Genomic DNA, 15,137 nt, shown 5'->3' with positions numbered 1-15,137 from the left:
GGCCGAGTTGCCCCTCCCCAGCCAATGGCCGGTTTAATAAGCTCTTCCAGGCATCGAAGTGAACCCCTCATGTCCGCCCTGTTAATAGCTGGGGAAGCTGGACTTCAATAAGACACCGCCATCACCAAACACGTGCAAACCACCAGGACTGGATCAACAAACTTCATAAGGTAAGAGATACACCTTGGTCCCAGGAGGAGGACAAAAAAGGAACACAGTCTCTGACTAGAAGCAAAGATTTATGGGAGTGGGGTCCTATGAGGTATGAGAGGCGGGATTAACCCATACGTAGGCTGCCATGGAGTCTGTCAGGAAAAATGTTTTCATCAACGAAATTAACACTGGTTTTGTGATCCAGACCTGTCTTGCAGAAAGCATAGTCAAATCAGTGACCTCATTTTTAGTCTACTGCAGTTAAAAAGTATAGTTTGGTCACCACTCTGCTCCAAGCTTGTAGTTGGACAGTGAAGGAGAGGAAACACGCTGATGAGGTCAGCACTCTGCTCCCTTGTGTAACTCTGTGTAAATCAATAGAGTTCTTACCCCATGTGGGTTCTGATGTTCATTGGATTGCATGGGCAAATATCAGGGCAGATTGAACTACCTCTAATGATAGTTCATAGGTTCATTTAAAGTGACCCATACCATTCCTCTTGCTAGCCATTCTAGCAGAGATTGCTAGAGAGCTGTAACATAAGGAGCAATAAAAATCTCATAACAGCTTCTATGCATTGGTACTGTTAGATGAGATAGCAAGAGAAATGGTATGATTCATTTAATGATTTGAACAGCTGGCCCCTAGAAGAATATATCTCTTGTTCTTTAAGCTGAAAATTGTATTTTGTATTGTAGGTACAGTAAAACAAACAAACGCAATAAAAAAGGATTCCAATATTTCCAAGGAAAATACTCCAAAGGAAAGCAGGAAAAACAAGAAAATCCCTGAAATGTAAGCAGCAGATATCAATGCTTGTCATGCATGTTATTAGAATTTCTTTGTGATTCCTTTAAAACTGAAGTCCAGGAAATATTCATTCTTACATTGGTCCAGTTTGGAAAAATGTAAGTTTGCATTACATATACCTCCTCTGGGGAAGCTGCAAATAGCTGTAGTAATCTGCACTACTACTTCTGGGTCCTGCCTAGGTTCTAGGCAAGCAGTCGCCCCACTGCACTCTGACCACAGGGGTCAGTCACTTGGCACTGACACCATTCATAGCACACTCTGATTGGAGGAGGTGGAGAGGAGGGGTGGTGCAGCTGCTCACAAAGACCTTAGAAGGGAGTACTTGGAAGGTTGTGGTTATTGCTGTAGTAGCACCTACAACTACAGTGATTTGCACCCTCCCCAGCGGTCAATCAGTTACAGTATGAGTAATGCATACTGCCAAGCTGGACCAATGTAAGTATGCAATACAAATAACTCCTGGAGTTCAGCTTTAAAGTGGAGCTCCACCCAAAAGAGGATGCTCCGCTTGTTTGCAAACCCTCCACATTTGGCACTTTTTGGGGGAGCAGATACCTGTCAAAACCAGTTACCCGCTACCACACCCGGTTAAGATCGCTGCACAATGATCATGGCGATATACGAAGTTTTCGGCCCCTCCTCCTTCCCCCGCTGCCTTTTGGGAGGCACAGAGATATCCCAGAAGATAACAGGAGCATTCAGAAAGCGCAGCGCAACTCACGCATGCGCAGTATAAACAGGCTGTGAAGCCTGTTTCCCTTAGTGGAGATGCCGGCGCCTGCACCCGGAGCCGATGGACGAATCGGCTAGGGGTGCCGACATTGCGGGATACCTGCATAGGTAAGTGATCTTATATTAAAAGTCAGCACCTATAGTATTTGTAGCTGCTAACTTTTAATTTTTTTTTTTTTTTTTTTACAGGCTGGAACTCTGCTTTGAAGGAGAAGTCCAGCCTGAGCTTTTTAGGCTGGGCTTCTCCTATGGGTCACTTCTGTGACCCGTTTTCAGAGGAAAGCGGTCTGTCCGCTCTCCGCTGACATCACCAAGTTCAGTTGAGGCAACGCGTCATCCCGATTTCCGAAGTCTGGATCCGCCAGCTGCCTGGACTGATGGCAGTCTCAGCGTCTCAGCGTCTCAGCGAGCCGATGAGACTCCCGCTCCCCGCCCCTCCACAGCTCAGCGCTCTAGTGAGCATGGAGGAGCTGAGCAGGAGATATGCTGACTGACAGGCAGCATCTCTCCGCTTGGGGATGGGAGAGAACCGAGCCATCGGCGATGAGGCGGTGGGGGACAGATGCAGCATCGGTCTGATGCTTTATCCACATAGGTAAGTATAAATATAAATTTAAAAAACCCATACTTCTCTTTTAAGCACTCATAGTCATTCCTAGCCTTTTCAATATATTGGGTATGACATTCTGCCGTAAAACATGGTGCAGCTTCTTTTCAAAAGCAGTCCTCTGTAGGACATAGATGAATTTGCGAGAAGGGGTACTGTTTGCCACCTTGAATAATAATAATAATGTCTGCTAGTAATTGCACTTTGGCTAAAGGATGGTATGTGCCCTTTATTCTACAGTATGGTCATCACGCTGTCCACTAATCCTGTGTGAGCTCTGTAACACTATTCAGATTTGTGACTAGTTCACATGTGGCCACTGCAAAGGGACCTACCCATAAAACTAAACCTGGTCATGTGAGCAAATAATGCATTTGCCCTTGTGACTCATTTATTGGTGTTGCATCCTAGTCCTAGGCAGTTCCTATGATTTTTAATCCCATACACCAGAATTAATATATATCAACTCCTGTAACTCCTTCTGCAGTTAACATGCATACCATGCTTGTGCCTATACTTAATGCCCCAATCCTTATAAACCCCTCCCTGTAGCCCCCACTGCCCTACACATTATGTAAAAGAATTGACTTAACCAAACAGTTGGTATTGGTGATAGAGACAATATTTGAATATTCCTAAGCAGTCCCAAAGAGCCCCTATCTGTGCATACTGTTCCTGATCCACTGGTGCTGGGTTAACAAAAACAGTAGTAGGCCTACCACAATGACAAAAATAAAATGTCTTCCTGGCACTCATATCAGTAGTCTAGTGGCAGAAATAACTGTAAAATCAGACCATTGGTGTTGTGAGTAGATTGCCTGTAAAATGTGACTTCCACGGCTGGGATTCTTAGTCTACGTAACAAATTTCTTTTCAGCAACAAAGATATAGAAAGCGAAACAATTGAGAATAAGGAAAAGCTGCCTGGCCTTGATCTACAGGCAGAAGTCACACAACAGAAGAGTCCACCAGGGAAGCAGCAGATGACTGAAGAGGAGCAAATGGTGCATGTCCAGGAGATTACTAACACTGTAGTAAGTATCTTTTCAGCTTTGAGCAAATATAAGAAGTATTGCCATAAAAGTTTCATTATAGCACAAATACCATGGTTTTAAATTGAACCTATGGGGACAGAGATATGGGATGTGCCATTGCTGACTTGATTTTAAAGGTACAAAACCCAGGGCTGTCATTCTTATCCAGGTTTTACCACATAGTAAGCCACTGACTTTTAAACAAGCATATAGCCTTCAAAGTCTAAAAAGTGCTTCACTAGGTTCTAATACAGCATCAAGATGAGAGCTTTGGAAACTACAATTTAAAGCCCAAATGCAAATTTCAAAATAAAAAAGTAGCTTAGGTTTCGATACTCACCATTAGTCCTCAGCTGTCCTTTGCAGTGTTCCTTTTTTGCTAGTCTTTTGAGTTTAATGATGCCCAGCCAGGACATGTTACAAACGCAGTGATCATTGCACTGTCCCCTAAGGGGGCATCACTACGGGCTACCTTTATCCATAGTGGGGTGGATTTACTAAAGACAAATAGACTGCACACATTGCAAGTGCAGATGAACCAATTTTGCTTAGTAAATGCGGTAAAGAATACCTAATAAGGAGCAAGGGAAATAATAAAAAAACAGCATTTTTGCTTGCACATGATTGGATGATGAAAATTAGCAGCGCTTTACCGCATTTACTAAGCTCTGGGTAAAATGGGTGCAACTACACTTGCAAAGTGCACAGTCTGGTTGTCTTTAGTAAATCCACCCCAGTGTGTTGAAGCAATGACGGCTTCCATATTTCTGTTCTCATGTATTCAACAACACAACAGGACCCAGGCATTTTCTCTCCTTAAAGGTAAATCTAGGTGGAAATAATAACTGCCACAGAAAGGTGAATATGTAATCCCTATTCCTAGTGATCCCACATGATTATAACTTATTGATTAAAGTCCATCTCCAGCCAAAACAAATAATTTCGTTTTGGAGAGACCAGGGAAGGGTTAGGGCCTCTGTCATGTTTTTATTGATGTATGTAGCCATATTAGAGAGATGTGATTTCACGTTCTGTCAAGAAAAATGAATAGGCAAGCACAGGTTTGTTTTTAGTGATTTTGAAAAAATATTTCAGATTTGTATTCCTTTCCCTGAATTGGGGAGTGCCTATTTGTGGTACTTGTAACATGTGACTAATACAGTTGACCTACAATAGTCATTATACACAGAGTAGACCTACACATCAAAACATCTCTATTTCTCTAATATTTTTTACTTTCACATGGTTGCTATTGTCACTTCATAGACTAAAGAGACAGTAAAGGGGAAGGGCAAGAAGAAAAGCAAACCAGAGAAGGCTCAAAAAACAGAGAAAAGTCAAGCCAAAGCAACCAAAAAGTCAAATCAGGGATCTGCTACAGAAGGCAAGGCTGCATTTGTAGTAGGTAAGTTATTTTAATGCAATGGAGTTACAATCTGCAATTAGACATAATGTGAAAAGGCTTCCTGCCTTTACTTTCACTGTTTACCATATATAGAACACTAGAACTTTGAACAGAAGAGCTAATTACTTCAACAGACAGTTCTCAAACACTTTGCATCATAAGGATGTGTCATGTTTGAGTAGCCAAGACTAAGATAAAAAAAGACCTAGGGCAGCTTGGAGCTTTGTTTGTATGCCTTTTCTATTTTTTCAGTCCAGCAGCACAGCAGCCCCTCCCCAGTCTTTATAAATCCCCCCATATCGTTGTATACTTGTACAAATCGTGCATTAGTTTGATATTTAGAATTTGTGAAAGAAAGGCAATCATTCGGGTGGGATTTTGAAAGTTATTATGGTTTGTTTTGGATCTACACTTTTTAGGCGGTTTAACGTTTTTTTCATAAAACAAGTAAAAAGGTGCAATGCACAGATACCTCAATGTAGAACCCAATAGTCCAAAAGCAGAAATAGTAGGATGTATGTATGTACTCATACATGCATACTGGGATAAATATAACAGGGGTCAGTCAGGGCAGCCACCAAGAAAGCCAGAAGCAGGTTCCAGTAAGCTAGAATAAAAACAAGGAAAGGAACGCCTCTGAGTATGTATCATAAAAACAATTTATTAAACATGATGTGGAGCCAACTCTGCAGGATCTGCTGTGACCTGCAGTCCCACTGCATCTCTTCAGCCCATCTAACAGACCAGAACACAACTCTCCTTTTCTCCATGTGAGTGGATACTGCTGTTTAATAAATTGTTTTTATGATACATACTCAGAGGCGCCCCTTTCCTTGTTTTTAACGTTTTTTCATGCAATGACATTATTCCTTTTTATATATTTCTTTATTATAATCAGGACTGAAAAAATACAAATTTTAAAACAAGTTTTTTAGTTTGTTAAATATAAAATATTAATATGCTGTTTCTTCATATGCAGCATTGTGTTTTCAGGACAGAGACAGAGAGTCTGAAATCAAACAGCTTCTGCAGTGCTCTTTAAAAAATAATAATAATACCCTTTGAATTCTGAGTGCAACCTGTGTGTATGTTAGTATATATTATAATATTTTGAAATAGATTGTAACATTGCCCAAGGTATTTGTTTATACATCTTGCAGAATAAATACACCTGGGAAATGCATAAATACAGACTGAATATCCAGTGTTACCATGTATAATTATCCAGTTTTTCTCATTACCCCTTTTCCCAATAACAGTTTGTATTTTTGTGGGGGGCACTTTACAGGCAAGCCCAAAGAGAAGAAGGCAGAAAGCAAAATCTCCTATCCAAAGAAGTCCTCAGGCACAAGACAGCAAACTATCCAAGAGACTCAGGAAATACCTCATGAGATGCCAGAAGAGGAAGAGAATGATTCTGAAAAGGAAAGTGAAGACTCTTATGTAGTAACTGAACACGTGAAGAGGAGCCCCTCTCCAACCGAACCCAAAGACCTGCCTCCTGACTCAGATACAGGGGCCACAGATAACATTTCCAAACAGAATGCAGAACAGAAGGTTCCTGAAACTACACTTACTACCCTTCCAGTGACAAATCCCACCAATGAAGAAGAGTATGCTGACAGCGAGTCATCAGAGGTAACAGCTAGACATACACCCTTATAGAAAAACAGTTGTACATTAATTGTAACAGAATTAATCGTGAAGTATCAGCATATATCTTTTACATAATTATTAGCAAAGAATGGTAGGGGCAGTCAGGAGTCTGCTCATCCTTGTAAGTTCAAAGCATACTCACAGGAAGTATGGAAAAAACTAAGACGCGGTAAAGAAAAGAGCGCACCAGATTACACAGAACATCACCGTGTATAATAAATAGAATGAAAAGACAAATAATTGCACTTTTAAATGAAAAAAAAAAATAATGATATATAGCACATCACACCATTAGACTCCCAAAAAGTCTCATTAGACCATGCTGTGAAATTAATGAGTATGCTTTGTAGAACTTTTCCAAAACATAGTCCAGTATTTAGGTTCTTTCCCCATTCATACCTATGTGTGAATTTGTTTGCTTGTGCTGTCAGCGGTTCACATCAATTTGGTCAATTTGCATTTTGAATGCATTTTTGTGCATTTTACCAAAAAGACTAAACTAGTCCTATTGATGCAAGAATTTTCCCCAGTTTCGTTAATATACTTCATACTACAGCCACTTTTAAAAGCTGTTTCTATGGCTGCCACAAATTCTTAAATAATCACAGCCAGTTCACAGATAAGGAATCTGGCGGGAATTAGGACCAGCTCTGAGCTGGGGTATAGACTTATGCCAGGGCTCAGAGTAAGGCAAATCTGTGTTGGGGAGCTGTCGTGAAAGTGACAACTTCCTGCACAGAGCTCTATCCCCAACCACATTCAGTTGTTGGCTGGGAGATTCCTCGGCCAATAGCTCAATGTAAATAAAGGGGCCAAAGATAATAGTGATGTCATTAATTAAATCTAGTATTGCGCATACTTGGGAAATGATGAGCTCACAGGGGAGGCGTACTTGATGGAGAACTAGTCTCCACAGGCACATCGCCTGTTAGGTTTGACTGACAATGGGCAGATTCGAAAGCTGCTATTGGACTGAATAGCGGCTATTTATCTGCCCACTGTTGTGTTTTGTCAATTAAAAGTAGGCTGGGCCTGATAGGGAACTACTCTCTGTTTTCCATCAGGCTTTGCCCACCAAACAGGCACTGCGGTAATAAGGACTAGTTCTCTATCAGGTTGGTCTCCCTTGTGAGCTCATCATTTCCCAAGTATGGGCATTGCCATATTTGAGTAATACCATCACCAATCTCTCAGGCTTTCCCCACCCAAATACCAATCTTCTCGGCCATGCACCTATCTGTGGGATAGACACAGTGTCTGGGGAGGGAGCACACTGAGGAATAATTGTCTACAGACACACCCTGGAATTTATAAAGACTGGAGCAGACAAATTTTGTGAAAGGGTCTTACATGCCTTCTAAAAGTGCCACAGCTTGCTCCAATTTGACGTACATGTCTAAAACTAATACTTAAATTTGGCGCATGCTGCGCCACTTTTAGAATGCATGCAAGAAACTTTTGGCATAATCTGTCTCTGTATGCCAAAAGAAAGTTGGTCTTAATTAGCTCCACTTTCAAATGACATGAACTGTCAGTATTTTATTTTGAATTTGGTGCAGGTGTTGTGCCACAATGTAGAAGTGGAGCAAATTGGAACTACTTGAATTTGCTTGCTTTGGAAAATGCAGCAAAATGGATGATAGTGCAAGGAGAGTATATCAGAAAAAAATGGGAGGGAAGGAGAACGAATTCTTCAACGAGGAACCAGCAAGGTAGCAAAAATATGATTTATTATAGAAAAATAATACCACATATACACCAAACAGTGTCAGAAAAATATGACAATAAGTGAACCAAATACCACCACTAACAATAAAATAGACAACGTTGTCTAAAAACAAAAACAACATACAGATGGCCACCACTACACATACAATCACATCTAATAGGCTAAATGGACAGAAACCGTCTCATATATAGTGTCTATAAAGTGAAGTTAGAGGCCAAGAGGTGAATGTATACAGCCGTGGATGATGGGAGTCCGCTGTGCACGCTGCCGATGGCAGACATTGAGTGTGACTAAAGGTATAGGCCACGAGGGTTGCTGATAGTAGGACTTGCAGATGAATACTCAGCCACAGCTGATAACATACATAGGCAGCTGTGTAGATGCTGTGCAGAGGTACAGGAGGGAGTGTGTGCCTGTATGGATGGTGATGTGTAAACACAGCGTGTTTGCTGAATCATGGAAAGATAATGATTAGATACGATCTCACCAGACCAGGGACATCAGGGTATAACAGGCATGCTGAACACTCCGATCCTCCTCGAGTTTTCTCAAGTTATGCAAGACAGCTAAATCCTCCTCTGGCCAAGTGGAAGTGGCTCGTAGGTCTGTATGGACGAATGCCCGCCAGGATAGTGGAAATTGGGGAGATGTTGTAGCGTACCGCCCAAGGAGAGTATGCCCAGAATCAAATATAATACTTTTTAAAGTGATTATAAAGCTTGAATTTATTTTTTAAATAACAAACATGTTATACTTACCTGCTCCGTGCAATGGTTTTGCACAGTGCAGCCTGGACCCTCCTCTTCTCAGGTCCTTTAGCGCTTCTGGCTCCTCCCCCCGCCGAGTTCCCCCCATAGGAAGCTCGCTCCCAATCCAGGTTGTTTGTGTCTATTCAGACACACAACTCGGCTCAGACCCCCCCCACTTTCTGCTAACAGATATTGATTGACACCACCAAGAGCCAATGGCTCCAGATGCTCTCAGCCAAGCCTGTGAGAGCCAAGAGAGGGGAGAAGAGCTGCTGCAGATGTGCACAGCACTGAACCAAGAAAAGAGTTCAGGTGAGTATTTAGGGGGGCTGGGGGGAAGCCACTATTAAAAGTTTTTTACCCTAATGCAGGCAATACATTAAGATAAAAGACCTTTTACTTTTAGAACTACTTAATGTTCATGCTGTTAGAAGGCATATTATATGATTTATTATTGAAACAGTACAAGTGGGCAAACAAGAAGGGGGGGGGGGGTTTCCCCAAAGGAGACGCAGACAGCAATAAAAATCCAACAGAGGTTATCCTTCCCCACAGATATACACAAAAAGGTGGCCAAAGTTTGGCTTTAGTGGAGTTCTTTTAAATGTCTTTTCCATAGAGGCCAGCAAATCAATAATTAGCAATAATTTTCAGGACAACATCAGGAACAAAGTCAACTTATCCTTGTTATAACTTAGATGTTTGTTTTTCAGGCCACCAGCAGCTCTGTCCATCAACAGAAGTTGGCCAGAGCTCGAGACCGATCAGAGAAAGCAGAAAGAAGGCGGCTTGAGGTAGAGAGGAAGAGGAGAGAGCGTGAGGAGCAGCTGCGGCTGGAGAAAGAGCAACAAGAGAGGATGGAAAGGATGAGGGAAGAGCTGGAAGAAGAGCAGAAGCGCAGGGTAGAGGAAATACGGTCAGTATATCTGCACAAGGGTGGTACTGTCACTAAGTGCTCTTGTCTGCAGTCATTGTTACAACAATCTTTTGTCTGGTAAGAAAAAGAAAATAGATTAGGTTTGGCTATTAAAATGACTATAAACCACTTTTTTAGACCCAGTGGTAGATTTCAGTCATTTTATCATAGAACGATCCTAAATGTCTGTAGTTGTGTGCAATTCTGCTTATATTTACACAGAAATGTGACTTTCAAAAGTCTGAGCTAGATTGTACCAACAGTGTAATAAGTGCACCTCTCATTTCAGCTGTAGTCTCATCTACAGGTGAAAGCTACAACAATGGTCTAATCAATCACACACTATGGCACTGTAAGACAGTCTATGACTATGTCAGTCTAAGGCCTCATTCACACGAGCTTTCTTAAGGGAGGACTATGTTTGCCTCCATAGGGAGGCCTTCCGTGCATCCCCATTCAGGCAGACTTATTCATGTCAATTGGGACACAGCTCCTGCTCCCACTTTGACAGCCATACAGATGTGGGTGCACAAGTGCAAACAGGGACAGTGTGCATTTTAGCCATGCAGCCGCACCTGCATGGCTGTGAAATAGGAAGCAGCAGCTGCCTCTTTGCAGTCACTGCATCCCAACTAAATGAATGAATGGGACTGCCTGCACAGGGATGCATGGCATGGTGCACCCTTAAGTATGCCCGTGTGACCAAGGTCTTAGAGGAGCCAGACAAAATACAATCTGATTGTACAATCCCTGTACAATCTCATTTAAATTTACCAATACTGTGTAATAGGAGTTCATTAAATAAAATTGTTGGGACTATATATGAGACGACAACTACTACAGAGTTCGTATGTCTCCATTCCTGAAATTTATATAAAAAAAGGGTAAAGGGGAATGGGGGAATGCTGGGACTTTAGAGGAAAGCACAACAGCAGAACCAAATGAATCAATTAGTAGATACTATTTAATGGTGCACATGGATGCATGTGGGATAGTAAATAACATGTAATAAATAACATAATAAATACATATAAATGTATACATACACATAAGTGTTCCTACATAGTAAATAATATATATTAAAATATATTAAATGTAGCCCAAACTTGCATATTGACATGATTGATTGCACACATGATAATGTAAAATTGATTCAAATTTCTTCAAGGTAGTCTCAATACATCGATATATAGCTCTACGCACGTTATCGCATTTGCTCCTGATGAGTGGAAGTTATCCACAAAATGTGCATGGAGCTATATATCGATGTATTGTCACAGCTGCCATGCATCTACTATGAGACTACCTTGAAGAAACTTGAATCAATTTTACATTATCATGTGTGCAATCAATCATGTCTATATGCAAGTTTGGGCTACATTTAATACATTTTAATATATATTATTTACTATGTGGGAACACTTATGTGTGTATACATTTATATGTATTTATTGTGTTATTACATGTTATTTATTGTCCCACATGCATCCATGTGCACCATTGACTAGTATCTACTAATTGATTAATTTGGTTCTGGTGTTGTGCTTCATCTAAAGTCCCACCATTCCCCCATTCCCCTTTCCCCTCGTTTTTCTGTGTAATAGGAGGACAAACCTACACAATCCAATCAATTTTTATCCAATCGCACAGGCCCTTAATGTACACAATTGTCTGTAGATCTAAAGGGGATTGTACAATCAGATTGTTTGGTGCATTATCAACTTAAGAGGGGTGTGGGCAACTGTAAACATAGCTGTGAGCAGATTTTTAGCACCCCCTGGTTTATTTTTCATGCAGTTACTATTTATTTGCTGAATTTAGGACTGGAGAAATCCAACATACAGTATCTCACAAAAGTGAGTACACCCCATCACATTTTTGTAAATATTTTATTATATCTTTTCATGTGACAACACTGAAGAAAATGACACTTTGCTACAATGTAAAGTAGTGAGTGTACAGCTTGTATAACAGTGTAAATTTGCTGTCCCCTCAAAATAACTCAACGCACAGCCATTAATGTCTAAACTGCTGGCAACAAAAGTGAGTACAACTCTAAGTAAAACTTTTCAAATTGGGCCCAATTAGCCATTTTCCCTCCCCGGTTTCATGTGATTCGTTAGTGTTATAAGGTCTCAGGTGTGAATGGGGAACAGCTGTGTTAAATTTGGTTTTATCGCTCTCACTCTCTCATACTGGTCACTGGAAGTTCAACATGGCACCTCATGGCAAAGAACTCTCTGAGGATCTGAAAAAAAGAATTTTTGCTCTACATAAAGATGACCTTGGCTATAAGAAGATTGCCAAGACTCAGAAACTGAGCTGCAGCACGGTGAGCAAGACCATACAGCGGTTTAACAGGACAGGTTCCACTCAGAACAGGCCTCGCCATGGTCGACCAAAGAATTTGAGTGCACCTGCTCAGTGTCATATCCAGATGTTGTCTTTCGTAAATAGACGTATGAGTGCTGCCAGCATTGCTGCGGAGGTTGAAGGGGTGGGGGGGTCAGCCTGTCAGTGCTCAGACCATACGCTGCACACTGCATCAAATTGATCTGCATGGCTGTCGTCCCAGAAGGAAGTCTCTTCTAAAGATGATGCACAAGAGAGCCTCCAAACAGATTGCTGAAGACAAGCAGACTAAGGGCATGGATTACTGGAACCATGTTCAGTTGTCTGATGAGACCAAGATAAACTTATTTGGTTCAGATGTGTCAAGCATGTGTGTCGGCAAGTACAAAGACAAGTGTGTCTTGCCTACTGTCAAGCATGGTGGTGGGAGTGTCATGGTCTGGGGCTGCATGAGTGCTGTCAGCACTGGGGAGCTACAGTTCATTGAGGAAACCATGAATGCCAATATGTACTGTGACATACTGAAGCAGAGCATGATCCCCTCCCTTTGGAGACTGGGCCGCAACATGAGAATGACCCCAAACACACCTCCAAGACGACCACTGCCTTGCTAACGAAGCTGAGGGTAAAGGCGATGGACTGGCCAAACCATGTCTCCATACCTAAACCCTATTGAGCATCTTTGGGGCATCCTCAAACAGAAGGTGGAGGACCGCAAGGTCTCTAACATCCACCAGCTCCGTGATGTCATCATGAAGGAGTGGAAGAGTTAAGGTTAAGGGTTAAGGCAGTGCTGGAAAATAATGGTGGCAACACAAAATATTGACACTTTGGGCCCAATTTGAACATTTTTACTTAGGGGTGTATTCACTTTTGTTGCCAGTGATTTAGACATTAATGGCTGTGTGTTGAGTTATTTTGAGGGGACAGCAAATTTACACTGTTATACAATTGTATACTCACTACTTTACATTGTAGAAAAGTGTAATTTCTTCAGTGTTGTCATGTGAAAAGATATAATAAAATATTTACAAAAATGTGAAGGGTGTACTCACTTTTGTGAGATACTGTATAAAGTGGAGTATGAATGAGTTTAATCAGTTGATCCACTGCTGTTTCATTTGTAAAAAAGTGTTGTACATACCCAGTGGCGGCCCATCCATGCAGGGCGCAGGGGCGTCGCCCCCTAATCCATGTTCCGGCCCCTAAGCTACATACTGGGCGCCGGGCGCATGGATTCCAATGGGTTTTTTTTTAAGCACATGATTAGAGCCTGATGCTCTAATTGGCTTTCAAAAAAGGGTGTGCTTGGGGCGCAGAGCACTGTGCCCTGAGCCCACCCAGTTGTGTGACAATAGCTAATTAATATTCGCTATTGTCTTCCTGATTCTCCTCCCGGTAAATCAGCAAGGGGGTCCCGAGACCCGACTGCCCAGGGAGTCTCAGGACCCAATTCCTGTTCATCATTGCAGTTCTAGCCCTCTCCATAACTCTGCTGAAGAGGGGGTTCCCTGTGATCTGCCTCCACAGCTCATTCTTCATCCCCCCAGAAGTCTACACCCAGGAACCGGGACAGGTAAGTGGGTGTGATCGGTGGCCCCTCTGTCCATGGCAGTGAAGGAAGGAGGCGAGATGGAGACCAGACTTTTCTCTGGGAAATGTTGCTTCCTCTGCACTGCTTTCAGATCTGTTCAGCCCCCGGCTCTTCCTTCCCCCTGCCTCCTAAGGTAAGGAGGACTCTGATTGACGCCTTCCCGTCTGTCTCCCATGGAGGGGGTTGGGATCGCCACCTTCCCGTCTACCGCGTGGGGGGTGGGGGTTGTTAACTGCCGATTTCCCGCTCGTCTCCCGCGTGGGGGGTAGATCGCCGCCTTCCCATCCATCTCCCATGAAGGGGGGGTGGCATTAGTTTGCCACACCGCCCCTACCAAAGTATTGAGCACCAGCCGCCACTGAACATATCTATCCTTGGACCCAAGAGTTTTAGTATGTTGGAGGCCTAATCTACTTCTCTCTCCTGGGTTTCCTTAGTAACGTAGATCTTCTTGAAGACTATTTACATGCAACATTGCATGGACAAACATCTGCATGCATGGGTCATCAGAAGCAAGCCTTGCCTGGGATCTCATCACAAAAGTTGAAAGTAACATACACAACAGGGATTTATTTATAAAACATTTATTTGTTGAATGTCAAACACTGAGATTTCCTTAATAGAGTAATCCCTATAATCGTTGGCTCCATCTAATGGCAAAAATGCGCTATTTTCTCTCATTGAGGTATTTCAGAAAACTTCAGAAGCATTTTGGCCTCTAGATGGAGCTGACGATAATAGGGATTACTCCATTAGAGAAATGATGTCCAGAATTGGAATTGTTTTATAAATGAATCCTCTAGATAACACAAAGGCAGTTGTAAGGATTGTATGGTAGGCAGAGGCACATAAAATGTTGTGTTGGCGGAGGCCAGAATGAATGCTACAAAGTGTCAACAAACCACAAGGAATTGTTTATTACAAGGTGATTTTTTACAAATAAACCTCAAAATCAACCATCAACTGTTTTAAGGACTGCAGGACTACTTATTTAAATATTTTTTTACATTTTGTGCAGCGTTAGGCTTTAACAATGTAATTTACCATGAGTGGCGAAACATACAGCTATAACAGACCTTCTAAGGTTTTCACCTTGTTCCAGGTAAACAAAACCTGTTTTTCCCAGTATTCATACAGGGTGCTTGAAAAGAACTTAATTTGTGCTGGAGGAATGGCAAGAGGCTGCAGTTCCATCTAGAGGGGTTTTTTTTAGCCCTGTTCTCTCTGGCTGTAAAAGGTTTTAGGGAAATATTATAACTCTCAAGTTAAAGTAAACTGAATGTGCTTACTTTCGTAAAGTGAGCACATGCTTTTGTTATTGCAGTGTTTTGCCTAAAGTATCTTCAGTGTGGCTTTCACATTTTCTCTTCACTATTTTTGTTATTGTACTGTATAA

The 15,137-nt window shown here is 41.9% G+C and overlaps 1 protein-coding gene across 4 annotated transcripts in view; it reads left to right on the top strand.

The window, feature by feature from the left end:
• KIAA2012 (KIAA2012 ortholog) overlaps positions 1 to 15,137 on the top strand; it is a 313,387-nt gene that overhangs the window by 278,650 nt on the left and 19,600 nt on the right. For all 4 annotated transcript variants that reach the window (XM_073633290.1, XM_073633291.1, XM_073633292.1 and 1 more), the window contains exons 20-24: positions 853 to 949; positions 3,184 to 3,340; positions 4,607 to 4,745; positions 6,034 to 6,383; positions 9,593 to 9,795. In XM_073633290.1, the coding sequence (XP_073489391.1) occupies positions 853 to 949; positions 3,184 to 3,340; positions 4,607 to 4,745; positions 6,034 to 6,383; positions 9,593 to 9,795 (946 nt within the window). The remainder of the gene's footprint in view (positions 1 to 852; positions 950 to 3,183; positions 3,341 to 4,606; positions 4,746 to 6,033; positions 6,384 to 9,592; positions 9,796 to 15,137) is intronic.

The sequence above is a fragment of the Aquarana catesbeiana genome, linkage group LG06 (assembly GCF_042186555.1).
Source record: "Aquarana catesbeiana isolate 2022-GZ linkage group LG06, ASM4218655v1, whole genome shotgun sequence".
NCBI classification, from domain to species: Eukaryota; Metazoa; Chordata; class Amphibia; order Anura; family Ranidae; genus Aquarana; species Aquarana catesbeiana.
This window is presented reverse-complemented; position numbering and strand designations above follow the sequence as displayed.